This window comes from Eumetopias jubatus, unplaced genomic scaffold, assembly GCF_037043125.1.
Source record: "Eumetopias jubatus isolate StellerSeaLion01/CBP00866 unplaced genomic scaffold, mEumJub1_p1.0 scaffold_14, whole genome shotgun sequence".
NCBI classification, from domain to species: domain Eukaryota; kingdom Metazoa; phylum Chordata; class Mammalia; order Carnivora; family Otariidae; genus Eumetopias; species Eumetopias jubatus.
This window is the reverse complement of record NW_028274820.1, coordinates 38,166,208-38,181,413: the sequence shown is the minus strand read 5'-3', so window position 1 is coordinate 38,181,413 and position 15,206 is coordinate 38,166,208. Positions and strand designations below refer to the sequence as shown.

Genomic DNA, 15,206 nt, shown 5'->3' with positions numbered 1-15,206 from the left:
ACTCCTTACTCTGATTTTATTAGTACTCTTTCTAAAGAATATTATAGAGAATTAAGAACAGGAAATTCAGATCCCATTATTAAAAGATCATGTCTTTGGGGTGCCTGAGTGGCTCAGTCGATTAGTGTCCAACTCTTGGTTTCGGATTAGGTCATGATCTCAGGGTCATGGGTTGAGCCCTGTGGTGGGCTCCAAGCTCAGCATGGAGTCTACTTGTCCCTGTCCCTCCCCCCACTCACATACACTCTCTCTCAAATAAATAAATAAAATCTTTAAAAAAATAAAAATAAATAAAAGATTACGTCTTTGATATAACTGTAATCACAGCAAGGATATGAACATTTATATAATAAATGTAGTTATCTGTTAAAATTAATGTATTTATTTATTATTTTTAGATTTTATTTATTTATTTGACAGAGAGAGATACAGTGAGAGAGGGAACACAAGCAGGGGGACTGGGAGAGGGAGAAGCAAGTTCCCACTGAGCAGGGAGCCCGATGTGGGGCTCGATCCCAGGACCCTGGGGTCATGACCCAAGCCGAAGGCAGACGCTTAACGAATGAGCCACCCAGACACCCCAAAATTCATGTTTTTAAAAAGATACAAAATAAAGTACATGAAAACTTTGTATTATGATATAGTCATAGGACCCAACAGGATTCTTTTACACAGCATCTATCAAATATCTAGGTGAGCCACATAATAACCAAATATCAGGGAAGTTATCTGCCTAATATTGTGTTGTTCTCTTTAGGAGTAGAAAAAGATAAAATTAATAAGAGCTTTGGAAACACAAAAAGGAGGTATAGGAAACAATTCTGTAGCAGACAGAAGGTTCAGTTCAAAGGTTTTCAATTATTTTAATAAATATTTGCCATTATCTTTTGAATGTAGTAGTGCCTGCTAAGGTTTGTAAGCCAATATTTAAAATGTCTCATTACACACTGGGCCAGATTTAAACAAGGCAACCCACACATTTTTCATTGCCAAAATATGTCAAGGTTAAAAAAAGATGCTGCACTTTTTCTGCCAAAAATCTGAATAACATAAAATATGTTTATCATTTCAAAGCTTAAAATTAATATACAAATAAGGTAATTAGGCAGACAAAAAGCTGACAGCAAAAATTTTGTTAGATTTCTGATGAATAATTTTCAAAATATTATTATTTGTGTATTTTATACAAAGAGAAAGAAAAACTTTATATTTTAAAAATAAATAAATTTTAAAAGAAACAGACTTTCCCTCCAAAGGTGACTTACTGAATCATTCCGACCAAAAAAGGTATATATTGCATACAAGTAATAATCAAATAGCTGAGACATGAAATGGATAACATCAAAGGCAATTGGCTTAAGAATGTTCATCATCTGCATATATTTACCTGAAAAGAAAAAAAAATCAAAATTAGAAAAAAATTAAAATCTGTTAGTCTATCAGTATAAAGAGACAACTTGCACACCCAGAGCAGGTGAGTTTTATGCTAAATGACACCTCAATCTATTAAAAAAAAAAACAAAAAAAAACCCACTTTACCAAAATATATATTTTTAATGAACTATTACATTCCTCAGTCCCTAGTCATGTTTCAAGTACTCAGGTATCATTTGTGGCTAGTGGCTACTAGATTGGACAGCACAGATAGAGAACAGGTACATTATCTGGGAAAGTACTGCTGGACAGCACTGATATACATACTACTTACGAAAAAGCTTATATCATTATATTTTACTGTTTGTCAAATATTCATGGGATATCTATGCTCTTCTACAAATGACACTGAACAAACACACAACACAGTTCCACATTCTTGGAGATTCCATTTAAAATAATTTCCTCAAAAATGTTTAGGTATAATAAAAGACAATGTACTTGAGAAAAAGCATTTTTCCCCCATAAGCTTATATACACATAGCTAAAGTAAAAAGGCAAGAAGAAAAAGGATACATGGAAGTTTCCCCTGAATTCTAGCCCTGTGAAATCTTGTGTCAGAGGCCAAGGACGTTTCTTTATCACTACAGCACTCAAGAGCTCAATACTCTCAAAGTGCCAAGAAAAGGTCCTCCTCATTCCTTCTTTTGGGAGATGCCAATATTACATTCTCTTTTCTCTAAACATATGATGCAGTTAGGGGCAAAAAATTTAAAAACCAAAATTTCTGCATTTATAAACTTCTTAATGCATTTGAAGGGTGCATGGGAGATGGGCTGAATCAAGTAACAAATAATAACAAAACACTAACTGTGTTTCTGTTTTATGGGGAATAACAGGGAAAGGAGCGCATCCATATAAAAATGCTCTTCTGCAGAAGATGTTAAAACAGGCCATTTGCCTAATTTCCAAATGAGCAAATAATTCAGGTGCTCACTCTACTTAATGTAACTGTTATAAATTTTAAATTGGTACTACTGAAGACACCATGACTCAAGAGAAACACATTAACTGCAATAGAAAAAAATGACAAATTTACTCTAATGGAAATGTCTACTATCGAAACCATCTCTCTATTATTTAAGAACGCCATACAGCTGTCTTAATTTACATGAGCGATGATTCTAAATAATACTCAGAGAGCCAGGAAGAGAAATACACACACCAAAAGGTAGAAACCATTCAACTCAGATTCTATTCTTACTCTTATTTACAAGTCTATTGTTTCAGAATCATCTTTTTTAATTCTTTCACACAGACATTTTTTGAAAAATGACAAATGAAAAATACTTGAAAATTATGCTCCTAGAACATTCTGGATCACTATGCAGATATTTTATCAACTACAAACATGCAGTTTTCAAACTGCAACTATTTACATGTAAAATAATGTGACACTGTGGAAATAAAGGGAAAAATACTATGTTACGTTATTTTAACCTGTAAAAGAAAAAAGAGAGATAATAAGTAAAATGAGGTAGAATGCAAATATCTGGGTTGATACGTATCCAGAACACAAAGCTCCTCTCCATTACTAATAATAAGATTAGCCATTGTTCATATAATTAATCTTAAGAAAGAATATATAAATGAATTAATAGGTAAAAGCTATTTTAAATGTTGCATTCAAAAGAAAAACTAGATAAAAATCCACTACTCTAAAACAATTTTTAAACATATTTATATTCATTTATTCATTCAATATTCAACAAAGACTCTTTGAAGGTTTACTATGTCCTTGGCTTTGTGTTAAGACACAAGGAATCAGACAGAGTCCCTGCTCTCACACCTTAAATGGTCACACAAGGAAGGCAGCCATTGATAAGCAGGCTGCTGGCATATTAAAATGTGTAAGAGTAAGAACTCTGTCTTTCCAGCTCACGAGGGCACAGTAGGCCTTTGGAGGCCTGAGGAGGCTTATGTACCTCCTCAGAATTATTGAATTAGAAGAATGTTACAGTGGATTAAGCCTTACCTATGAAGAGAAAGGGATGAGGAGGTAAAGGTGAGTAGGTATGATTACCAGAAAATGAGAAATCTCAAAAAATTTCCAAACCAAGGGTTGGTGAACTTTTCTTATAAAGAGTACATAGTTCAGGCAACTATGGCAACTACTCAGCTCTGCTGGTCTCCGTTGCAACTACTCAACTCTGCCTTTGTAGCACAGAAGCAGCCATAGACAACATATAAACAAATGATCATGGCTGTGTTCCAATAAAACTTTATTTTATAAAAACAGGTAGCCTAACTGATTGGACCTGCATGCTGTAGTGTCCCAGCCCCTGTCTGGATGACAGATAAGAGATGGGAGCAGGGAGCAAAGATGACCATGAAGGAGGCGAAAGCTATTCTTGTAGGATGGTGATTGCTTAGACTCAGTGGGTAGAGCAAGAAGACAGGAACAAGAAATGGAGCTGAAAAAGGGTGGGTTAACTGAAGGTTCACGTGCGGGATAAACTACCAGTCAGCGTGCCCTCCTCTACCGCTATCCCTCACCAACATCAGAGTACAGGCTGCCAGGCTGTTCCCACAGACAAAAACAAAAGAAAATGAAAACTCTTGGGATTTCTCTCTAAAAGAAGGAAACAGGGGCGCCTGGGCAGCTCAGTCAGTTAAGCGTCTGCCTTCAGCTCAGGTCATGATCCCAGGGTCCTGGGACGGAGCCCCGCATCAGGCTCCCCGCTCATTGCTTCTCCCTCTCTCTTTGCCCCTCCCCCTGCTCCTTCTCTCTCACTCACTCTCTCTCTCTCAAATAAAATCTTTAAAAAAATAATAATAATAGACGGAAACAAACAAAACAAAAAAATTGAGCAAACTTTAAAAAATAATAAATTAGGAAGATGAAGGCTTCTAGGGTAGATGCTGGCACCACAGATTAAAATCTACCCAATTCTAGAAGTTTGAGGATCTGTCCCCATAAGGTAAAGACTGCTAGTAAATCCACCCAGACCTGCCCTGCTCTATACAAAGTTCCCAGTCAGGATTCCTACTGAGAAGAAAGGGGCAATAAGAGCCCGTAGCTCTCATTACTGAGCAGGGGACACCCACAGCAGCTACCCAGGCCTTCTATTTTGGATATGAATAGGTCATCAAAAATCGCCAGGCCCTGGAGGAAAAGTCAGAGAGTAAAAGTAAAAAGAAAAGTTGATCCCAGAGAAAACAATTAATTCAAGCTAAACAAACATAATAATTATGTAAAATCCTATAGCAGAAAAATATGGGAGGGAAAAACAGAGAATATGGAAGGGCTCTTAAAGATTTCAAAAGTGATTTTTGAAGTTAAAAATTGAAGAAAATAAATGAAAAAAGGAAGTCTTCTAGAAGGTACAGCAAAAAGACAAAAATACGGAAAACATTAGAGAAAATATGGGAGACAGGAAGGGGCCAATCTAAGGGACTAAACATTGGAGCAACAGGAAATCAAAGAAAAAAGAGGGTAGAGAAAATGCGGAGGTGGAAATCATCAAATAAATAGTAGTATTAGTCACAACTGAGGAGCACAAGAGCTTTCAGACTGAAAGGGTCACGAACTACCCAACACACTTAATGAAAAATAACTCACACCTGGACAGATCACTAGAGAATTCTGAAACCTCAAGGGAATAAATACTAAAAGCTTTCAGAGAGAGAGAAGAAAAGAAATGCATCTATAGTAAAAAAAAAAGCTTTCAGAGAGAGAGAAGAAATTCATCTACAGTAAAAATTCATTTATAAAATGAAACCTCTAGAATACCAGAGGTTTCAACTTTTTAAGGAAAAATAATTTTTAATCTACAATTCTATACACAGCTAAACTGTCATTCAGTGAAAGGGCAGAATACAGACATATTCAGCCTGACAAGAATTCAAAACATTTACCCTCTCACCACCCTTTTCTGAGAAATTACAACTAGTAGAAAGGCAAACAGAAACAGACCAAGAAATTGCCTGCAGGCTGGTGGCAGGAAGACTGGGGGTAGGAGAATGCTGCTTTCCCTCACGACCTCTTCTTTACTATTTACTGCGTTACGGTGAGAATACTACCTTAATAAAAATGTAGAAGCGTGGCTCTGAAGTTAGCCTGCCTAGTTTAAAAAACACAGCCAGTGGATTAAGATGTGGTTCGGTCAGATGCACTTCACCTTCCCTTTCTTCCCTTCTAGAGTTCCCTAGAGAGAGGTGAAAGGAGTGGACACGGTGTGCTTTGAGAACATGGAGCAAGGTTATTCAATACCCAGATTGATGCCAGACTGGCCGGCACCCCAGAAGGGAGGGCCTCAGGCCCCTTGCTAAGAGGGCTCTCGGCTTCATGTAAGAAAGAATTCAGGAGCAAGCCATTTAGGGGAAGGGACAAAGATTTATTTATTAAGCACAGAAGTAAGAAAGCAACTACTTCATAGACAAGGTAGCCGTCTCTCCTCCCAGGTGAGGGAGAGGACCCCCTCTTTGCCTCTAACAAAGGGTTTTAGAAGTTTTATTTGAGTTAGCTAATGGTATAGGGAGGGGTTTACTCTTTAACTTTGGGTTTATCATTCACATTGGGCAGTTTTTCCATTATCTTAAGGTTATGGAATTACCCACAGGGAGCAATTTTAAGAATGTCCAGGCTGTATGGCTTTTACTGCCAGAGGGAGTGGGTCTTACGGTTTTCCGTGAGTATGATCTTATGATTCTTCATGACCTACTGACTTTTAGGTTAAGGTTCAGCCTAAAACCAAAATGGCTTTACTTTGGTGAACCTGTCTTGCAAGGCTCCCTTCCCTCCTGCCTCAGGATAACAGACAAAAGCATCTCTTTCCAAATGATCATCTGCGAGAAGTTCTTATTCTTGCTTCTAACCTATACTGCAACCTCTCTGAACTTTGTCTAGGTAGAAGAATTAACTTTCCCGATTTCCTCTACTGGTTGTGAAGCATAAAAAGAGCCTCCTGGCTCTAGGATCAGACAATCTGGGTTCTACCAGTTAGCAGCTGTGTGGCATTAAGGCAAGTTATTTATCTCTGGGCTTTAATGATTCGTACATAAAAAGGGTACTGTGAAGAACTCATGAGAAAATACAGGTAGAGTGTTTACATAGCCTATAACAAGGGAACAAGAACTCTTAGCTACTGCTGTTATTTTAAAATAATTATAGTTATGATGAATGCGATAAGGGAGAAGTATAGAGTGCTATGTAAAAGAAACCTAAGCTGACGAGGAAAAGCTTCACCAGGGAAGTGCTGTTTAAACTATTACCCTAAAATCTGGACCAGGAGTCCAGTACACTCATGGGGAGAAGCCACAGAGGGAAACCAACCAAAGAACAGCATGGACGAGAACCAGAACCAAGAGGAGCACTGGGCCTGCCTTACCCAGCTCATCAGCAGGCGGCACAGAGAGACATGCCATCACCACCTGAAAGGTGTCCCGGGGAAATTCAGCTAGTGAGCCCCACTCCTACGCAGAGGAGTAAATACCAGGGTACAGAGAAGGTGCTGAAAGTGTGTGTTCCTCCACTACGGATCAGGACAAGAGAGGAGGAAAATGTGTTTCTCCAGTAGTCGAGATGTTAAAAACTAAGGTTTGTCAGTCCCATACATTGGGCACCTATGAAAGTGAAAAGTGCTTGGCTGTATGCTCTATATGCTGCAAAGATGACTCCCCAACTCCAAATCTTTTCATCTGTAGGAGCTGACAATCTGATGGGGAAGAGCCAGAACAGAATCCAAGCTGGAAGGATGTTCATTATTTTTATTACAGTGCAGTAAGTTGAGACATCATCAGTGGATATGAATAGCACATAAAAGTGAACTGGAAATGCTATAAATGAGGCATAAAGGAAAGGAAGGAAAAGTCAGTTCAGCTCAAACAATTTAGAAAAACGCATTGAACAATGTAAGTGAGGACCAGGGTAAAAAATTAGTAAGTCTGTTACCCAAGTCCCTAGTTTTTATTCCATTCTTTGAGAGCTTTTAATTGATTATTTTATTCTATTATTCTATCATAAAATATTGTTACTTATTTTTATTATTGTTTGTATATTCTATCTTAGCCCCACCCCCAAATCTCCAATATCATTTTCTTGTACATTGTACTTAAGGATGACACCTGGACCATTCTCTCAAAATATCATGTTGTATATACAGCTACCACCTCAGAAAGTGTTTTAAAACTGTTTAAAAATATTTCATATAAATGACAAAAGTATTTTTAGAGAAACAGATATATTGGAATGTAATCTAAACAATGATACATTTTTTCCTTAAACATTGCATATGAAAATATTAAGTTTCTTAAAAGATAACTGTATTCTGGTTTCATGTTAAATTTGGATGCATGATGTGCTGCTGTGTTATTTTTTCAGCTGCTAATGTAGTAATTTTATCCTACGGTCTGTAGTTTTTACAAGCATGGATTTTGGCAACCTACCTTCCGCCCCTCTCAGACCTGTCACACCTGCTCAAGTGAGAGCTGCCTCCGGGAGAGAGAACTCTGAATAGCAAGGCTATTTCAGTGATGAGACACATTCCTTAAAATTTCTCTGCCTCTGTCTGCAAGAAATTGTCAGGCTGACAGCATTTTCTCTTTACACAAGCAAGGATTCTGATTAGTTCTCTGCACTTGTGAACGGCTCCCTGGGCCTTTCTAACAGATTTAGGTACCACCTGGGGCTGGGAAGCCCCATTAACACTTTTTTGTTTAATCTCTCCTAATTACCTGCCAAATAAATACTACTTGAAGAGGACATTTTAAATATGCCTTTAGTGTTCTAAAATGTGCCTCCCAACTATTGAATAATTAGTTCCTTCATCTTCCCAGGCACCCAAAATTAATCAATCTTATTTACACAACTGTACTTCTGGCTTTGTAAGAAGAGACATTACCTTTGCCAGTTTATTATCTTCAAGTACCTCTATGCAATAACAGGGGATAGAATAGCATTTACTGGTTGGAGCCCTCTTAGTGAGTGGTTCTCTTAAAGTTCTATTTTATGAATATGTACAAACTGAAGATAAAGACATCCCAGGGAGAGAAAGTGGTAGGCATAAAAGTCTACTGGAGGGAATAATGGAAGCACCTAATCCCAGCCCTAAATGGGAAGATGGGAGAGTTAAAAGCATACTAGGTACTATTTCCTAATTGCAATTCTAGTAAAAGACCTGGTGGCGGCGAAGGCTGAAATCACAATGGTTAGATTCTCTTCACTGAGTAAGGTTTTATTCAGGACTGTTCTGCTTTATAGGGCTGACACATTGAAGGCCCCTAAGAATGCAACTTTTCCCAGTTGCTTAAATCCACTATTAGAAAACAATGTCCACTATGTCAATCAGTAATCCTTACATAAGAATTTGTTGTTACTGACTTCTGAATTTAGCACCAATAGCACATTTCTATCATTATTCGATCCCCTTCTTACATAATGAGAAGAGCAGAATGCATTGTTTCTTCATTTCCTTGTGTCTACCAAGAATTGAAGATTTGCATTTGTTGTCTGCATTTAACTGAATGAAATGTGATTTCCCCCTCGATTTTGTGTTAGCCTTATATTTGATTTGATTTGATTCTACTAAATATGTGTCTTTTAGAGTAAAAGCAACATGATGACATCTAGCTCTTTTTGAACTAGGCGAAGTAAAAAATATAAACCACCACTTCCATGGGGTTGATTGTACTATTTTCCCCAATTATCTCCACCCATTCCCCTTCCCTGTAAGAAGATGATGCATCCTTGTCCAATGCCCTGAACTTGTAGTGCCCTCCTGGGGCAGAAGCATACTTCTCTCTCCAATAGTTAATAAGCCTGACTTGCCATGGCCAGGAACTTACGGCGGAGGAAGTCAGGATGCCACATCAGAGCGGAAGCCTTAAGAGTTATAACATGGTTCAGCTCTTGCTCTTTTCCCCATGTTCCAAACTGGTGCTATTTTTTCAGCCTGCATCTCAGAATGACACATGGAACAAAAGTAAGGTGATCGGGAGCCAGTATGCATCATGTAAACCTCTGCGGTTGAAAGCCACTCATTGGGGCGCCTGGGTGGCTCATTTGGTTAAGCAACTGCCTTCAGCTCAGGTCATGATCCCAGGGTCCTGGGATTGAGCCCCGCATCGGGCTCCCCGCTCCTCCCTCTCCCTCTGCTTGCTGCTCCCCGCTGCTTGTGCTCTGTCAAATAAATAAATAAAATCTTAAAAAAAAAAAGCCACTCGTGTTACAGTGGTTTGTTCCTTCAACATAACCAGGCAAAAGATGAATTCATTAAACTACATCTCAAGCAGCATGTTCAGAAACCAAAAACTACAGTGAGTCCAAAAGGCTGAGGAGGATGACCAGGATTTTGGAATATATATCAGTGAGAACCACATGAGGAAAATGAGCACACTCACCCTGAAGAATGAACTAGGGGAGAACAAGGGAATAAGGACAGTGTAACTACCACCCACACCTGAAAAGTCATCACAGGGAAGAATAGGAGAAAAAAGGATAGACTTACTCTTTTGGCTTTTAAAGGTGTAACTGAGACCAACAGAATTACAGAGAAAAAGAAATTCTGGTTTATCATAAGGAGGAGATGTCTACCAATTAAATCAGTCTAATAGTAGAATGAGTAGTCTTACAAAATAATAACGTATCCACGGACTGTGAGACATGAAACAAAGGCTAGCTGGCCACCACAACTGAGGGGAATTAGATAAAGAAATCCTAGTTTTATAGGCATTTATAGCAGATGAGCTCTCAGAACCCTTCCAGTTTCCGTTCTATAAATTCCAGAGAGTAACTAGAAAAGCTAATTTCTCTGGCAATGATCAACCAAAAACCACTTTTTAGAATCTGTGATTTTTCTGTGTGGCATGAAAATATATACTTTTCCTCTTCCTGCCAACTCATTACTTCTTTTCCACCATTTTTCCTAAAGAAAGTGGAATTTCTAAGAAACATATTTGTCTACTTTACCCTATTCATTAACAAAATTTAGAAATTATCTTCAAGATTACAGACCATTTTATCAGAGCCAGGAGTAATCAAACTAGAGAGCAGGACATTATCATCTCCATATAAACAGAATAAGGAGTTTTTTTTGTTTTTTTTTTTTTAATAGAACACATTACAATTCCTGACTGGTATAGATGACTTAATTAATTTGAGAAGATATAACTTATTCGTCAAATGTACAGACTTACTTGTGAGATATAAAGGTTAAGATGGCATATAAAATGCTGAAATACTGACATTAAAAATTCCACATCATCTTCAAACCTAAGTATTTTAAATGGCATTTCTTCATGTTATTTGCCTTCTACAAAATCATCAATAAAGGTCTTATCTGTAATAAGAACAACTCTTCCTATGGTGTGAACATTTAGCTTGTAGAACTCTTGTGTTTGAAAATACCAGAGAATCACTATTCACTCTGCCTATCTGACAGGAAGATTGTGAAGATCGATGAAACAATTAAGCACAAAATATTGTGTAAATGTAAAATGGGTACTATCATCATCCTACATATACCTCCAACTCACATAGAGAGTTTTTCATTACATTTCAATTAATTGAAATATTTTAGAAAAAGTAGAAGACACAAATACTAAGTAGTTAACTGAAAAAGAAAAACTAACATTAATGTTAGTATTATACTATTTGAACAATTATGATGGAAAGCACTGACATATGACAATATTAAAACCTTCCTTATGGTGGGCACTGCAGTGTACAATGAAAACCCCAATAAAGTAACAAAAGTAGACTAGTTTAACTAAAAAAATTTTTTTTTAAAAGGTGGCTACTTACCAACAAGTCTTATTACATTCAATGTTGTATTTGTTAAGATGGGTGCATTCACTTTATTTAGACTATAATCTGACTTCTTCCTGCTTTTTAGAGTTTCTCTAGAAACGCTTAATATGGAAAAACAAAACAGAGTTGCAATTAGGGTTGTCAACTAGTAAATCAGTAAGTTATTCCAATTAGGATCTATCTTTCATTCACTAATTAGTTACTGAAACTGTTACCATGTGTCAGGTGGGGATATAGAAATGATCCTCCTGTCCTTGTAGAGCTTACAGCCCAGAGGGGAAGAGAAATTCGTAAGTAAAGAAATAAAGTACCATACTGTATTTCTTGGATTCTAAGACATTCATTATCAACCATTAAAAGAAGCTATGTCACTTAAAAAAACAAACAAAGAAACATGTTCCAGGGAAATTATATATCAAATGTACCAAGTATCCTGATTTCCAGGGAAATTATATACCAAATGTACCAAGTATCCTGATTTCAGACTTATAAATATGAAAAAATACCCTCCTTAGAATCTAAATCTAATATCTAAAGTATAGGGGAAGATGACATTAGAGTCTGGGGTTGGGGACGACACCAGGTTCAAAGAAAAAATTGAAGTTATATGGTAACTACACAATAAAAAGGGACAATATGTAATAAGGTCAGAGGTAGGAGAAGTGAGTGTGCTCAGAGAAGCACAAAGAATTCACATGGAGAATGAGTGGGTTGAGGGAAGAGTGACACAAAAAGAGGTAAAGAGGGCGCCTGGGTGGCTCAGATGGTTAAGCGTCTGCCTTCGGCTCAGGTCATGATCCCAGGGTCCTGGGATCGAGGCCCACATCGGGCTCCCTGCTCCTTGGGAGCCTGCTTCTCCCTCTGCCTCTCTCTCTCTCTCTCTCTCATGAATAAATAAATAAAAAAATTAAAAAAAAAAAAAAAGAGGTAAAGAAAGGCCAGACCACTAAAGGCAATCAAATCTAAAGAGTATGAACCTAACCCTGAATGCAAATTTTAACCAGGAAAATGACATGAACAAATTTGTATATAAGAAAAAAAAATCGAAATTTGTATCCAAGAGGGATTAGGAGGGGGCAAAACTAGAGACAGAAAGCCAAGGTAAGAGGGCTGAGCCAATAATCAGGCACAGAGAGGATTTTTGCATGAACCTGGATGGTAGCAGTGAAATATAAGAAATTTTGATAAATTCAAGAGATACTTTGAAGTTGGAATTGATACTAATTGATTGAATGCAGTTCGTAGTTTATATTATTCATAGTTCTTAGCGGTAAGTTAGGACAGTTTAGGAGGGTAACTGTATAACATTACCAAAAATGCAACTATATACACATATACTGGCAGACACTATCCTACACGTTCATTTCAGTTAGAGCTCTTCTTTCAGCCAAAATATACCCAAAACATCCAATGAAGAAGTCCAACAAAAACAGTTCTATTCTGTTCATAATGGACCATAGATGGATTTAAACATCATACATACATGAAAACCAATGGAAACAATTTTTCCCAATTCATAGATCTACAATCACATGAGTTGCTCATTTTTGAAGAGAGAGATTATTATCAATCAGGGTTTCAAATTAATTAGGTACTCACTAGGTACTTTGGGGGCAAAATATACTTAAATCTATCATTAAAATTTACAGATATTTGTGGTCACTAAATATCTGATACTTAGTCATGAAATTAACTCACACATAAGAATCAGGCCCATTTAACAGGGAGAAGATGACAAAAAATTCTTATGTAATTATCATAGTTTTGGAAGAGGACAGTTTATCACAGAAACAAAAGAACAAAGGAACCTTAACAGAAGGCCCAAATAGTGAATGTAATTGACCTTGGAAAGATGAGTGGAGACTTTCTGTATTTACTAGATTGAGGTAGGAATTCCACATGCAAGACAAATAACTACTTTCCTCCTTGAGGTTTTCTAACCTAAATGAAGCAGGAATTGCCTCTAAAGGCAGTACTGATTTTATAAATCAGAAGTTTGTTTTTCTGCAAAAACCACTGCTCTCTAAATTAAGCGCTCTTTGATTATGCCCAATATCAAAAAACTACATTTTCAACCTTTCAGCAATCAACTTAAAACATGTTGACTTGTCACATGACATCAAAAGCTACAGAAATATTTAATTTTTTCCCCTAACCTTTAAAGGAAATCCTTTATTTAAATGTATAACATAAAATATGAAAATACCATACAACCTAAGAACAATTACCTTTTCACAGGTGCATCACCTGTTTGCTCATCCACATAATCTCGTTTCAGTTCCTCAGGAACATCACTGTCACTGTCATACTCCTGATAGGCACTTTTTTCTTGTTCATCAGATTCATACTGAAGAAAACACAGAATATTCAACAATGAGTATGAAAAGTCAACATTTCTTGGAGTCTTTCAACACAATAAGAGTATCCAATTTTTAAGAAGTAGTTTAGGGAAGTAAGTTCTTAATAACTCATCTCTAATTTTGCCATCAAGAATATTAACTTTCCATTTTCTTCTTCTTCACCCATCTTAACCAGCTCAAAAGAAAAAAAGGAAAATAAAATACATTTTATGCCTTTACAAAAGCTCCTAAATGTCTCACCAAAAAATCAAATCTCCATATAAAGAAAACAAACACAAACATCGTTCTAGGCCTTTAGGAAGGAAAAGAGTGTACATTTGACCAAACAACAACAACAACAACAACAACAACACTTCTTCTCTTCCTCCACGTGGTTTCATCATACTTACTTCCATTTTGCTAATTCACTATAAAGAGGCTGAGTATACAATTCTGGCACAGTGGAAATGTTAATTCAGCATAATAAACTCTACACACATGCTAATGTCCTAATTCATAATGAGATTTAATTCCAACGGAGCCTTAGAAAATTACACTGAGCACTGAAGGACTACTGAGAGCAAGGACGAAAATGGGGGATTTCCTCTTGAGAGGAAGGGTGACTTCCTAACACTGTCATTGTCTTTATGGCAACATGACCCCATGCCAGCATGGGAGGACAGTGGAGTCCATGCACAGGAAAGAAAGCAGCAGCAGCATTATCGCTTAATATTATAAATTAATATGATTAAATCATAGCTAACATTTCTTGAATGTTAAGTGCTAAGTGCTTTCATAAATTTTCTCAACGAATCTTCAGAACAATTCTGTAACAAAGTTTATCCCCATGTGCCAGTTGAGGAGACGAGTATGAAGACAACATGAAAAGAATTTGGTCCCCTAATTCAAAAACCATTTTTTGAGAGCTTAAAGCAGAGTGATAGGTCATAGTAAGATGTGGACCCTGACTCTCTGGAAAGATTAGATCATACATTAATAACTGCAAATGAGCATTCCAGGCATTCTCATCCACCCGTACACACTGTGATCCTAATAACATTCAGAAAGGGGATCCACACAAACCAGGCTCTCCTGGCTATGACAAAAAGCTTCATAATTCCACAGTACAAGAGACCATCATTTTTGGGGATTCTGTATTTTTGCAAATTTCTGTACTTGCTAAATTTTATTTGTAACCCCAACATTACTACTTTGTGACACTTCCACAGTCAATCATGGATATGTACAGAGTATGCAGAAACTTTTGAGTTATCCAACATGCACGTTCCTAGCTGAGTGCAAACAAGGTGACACTCTACCTTCTTGCTTCAGCTTTCCTACTTAAACACATGTCCTTTTCATAGTCTAGTGCCACATTTAAAAAAATATGTGTGGTTTTTGCTGGTGATTTCCCTGTTTAGAAAGGCCCCTAAGTGTAGGACTAAAGTTTTGTCTAGTGTTCCTAAGTGCAAGACTGTAATATACCTTATGGCAAAAATACGTGTTAGATAAGCTTCATTTCAGGCAGGAATTCTAGTGCTGTTGGCTGTGAGTTCAATGTCCAATACTGTCTATTAACTTAGATGTCTTCAAGCAAAAATACACATAAAACAAGGTTATACACTGATCAGTCGACGAAAATGTTGTGATCAAAGGCTCACAGGAACCTAATCCTGTATTTCACT

The 15,206-nt window shown here is 37.1% G+C and overlaps 1 protein-coding gene across 1 annotated transcript in view; it reads right to left on the bottom strand.

Annotated features, from left to right (window-relative positions):
• The window catches only part of VPS50 (VPS50 subunit of EARP/GARPII complex), a 139,923-nt gene that overhangs the window by 29,174 nt on the left and 95,543 nt on the right, over positions 1 to 15,206 (bottom strand). The window contains exons 19-21 of the mRNA XM_028119657.2: positions 13,411 to 13,529; positions 11,177 to 11,283; positions 1,266 to 1,387 (exon numbers count right to left, since the gene is read on the bottom strand). Of these exons, the coding sequence (XP_027975458.1) occupies positions 1,266 to 1,387; positions 11,177 to 11,283; positions 13,411 to 13,529 (348 nt within the window). The remainder of the gene's footprint in view (positions 1 to 1,265; positions 1,388 to 11,176; positions 11,284 to 13,410; positions 13,530 to 15,206) is intronic.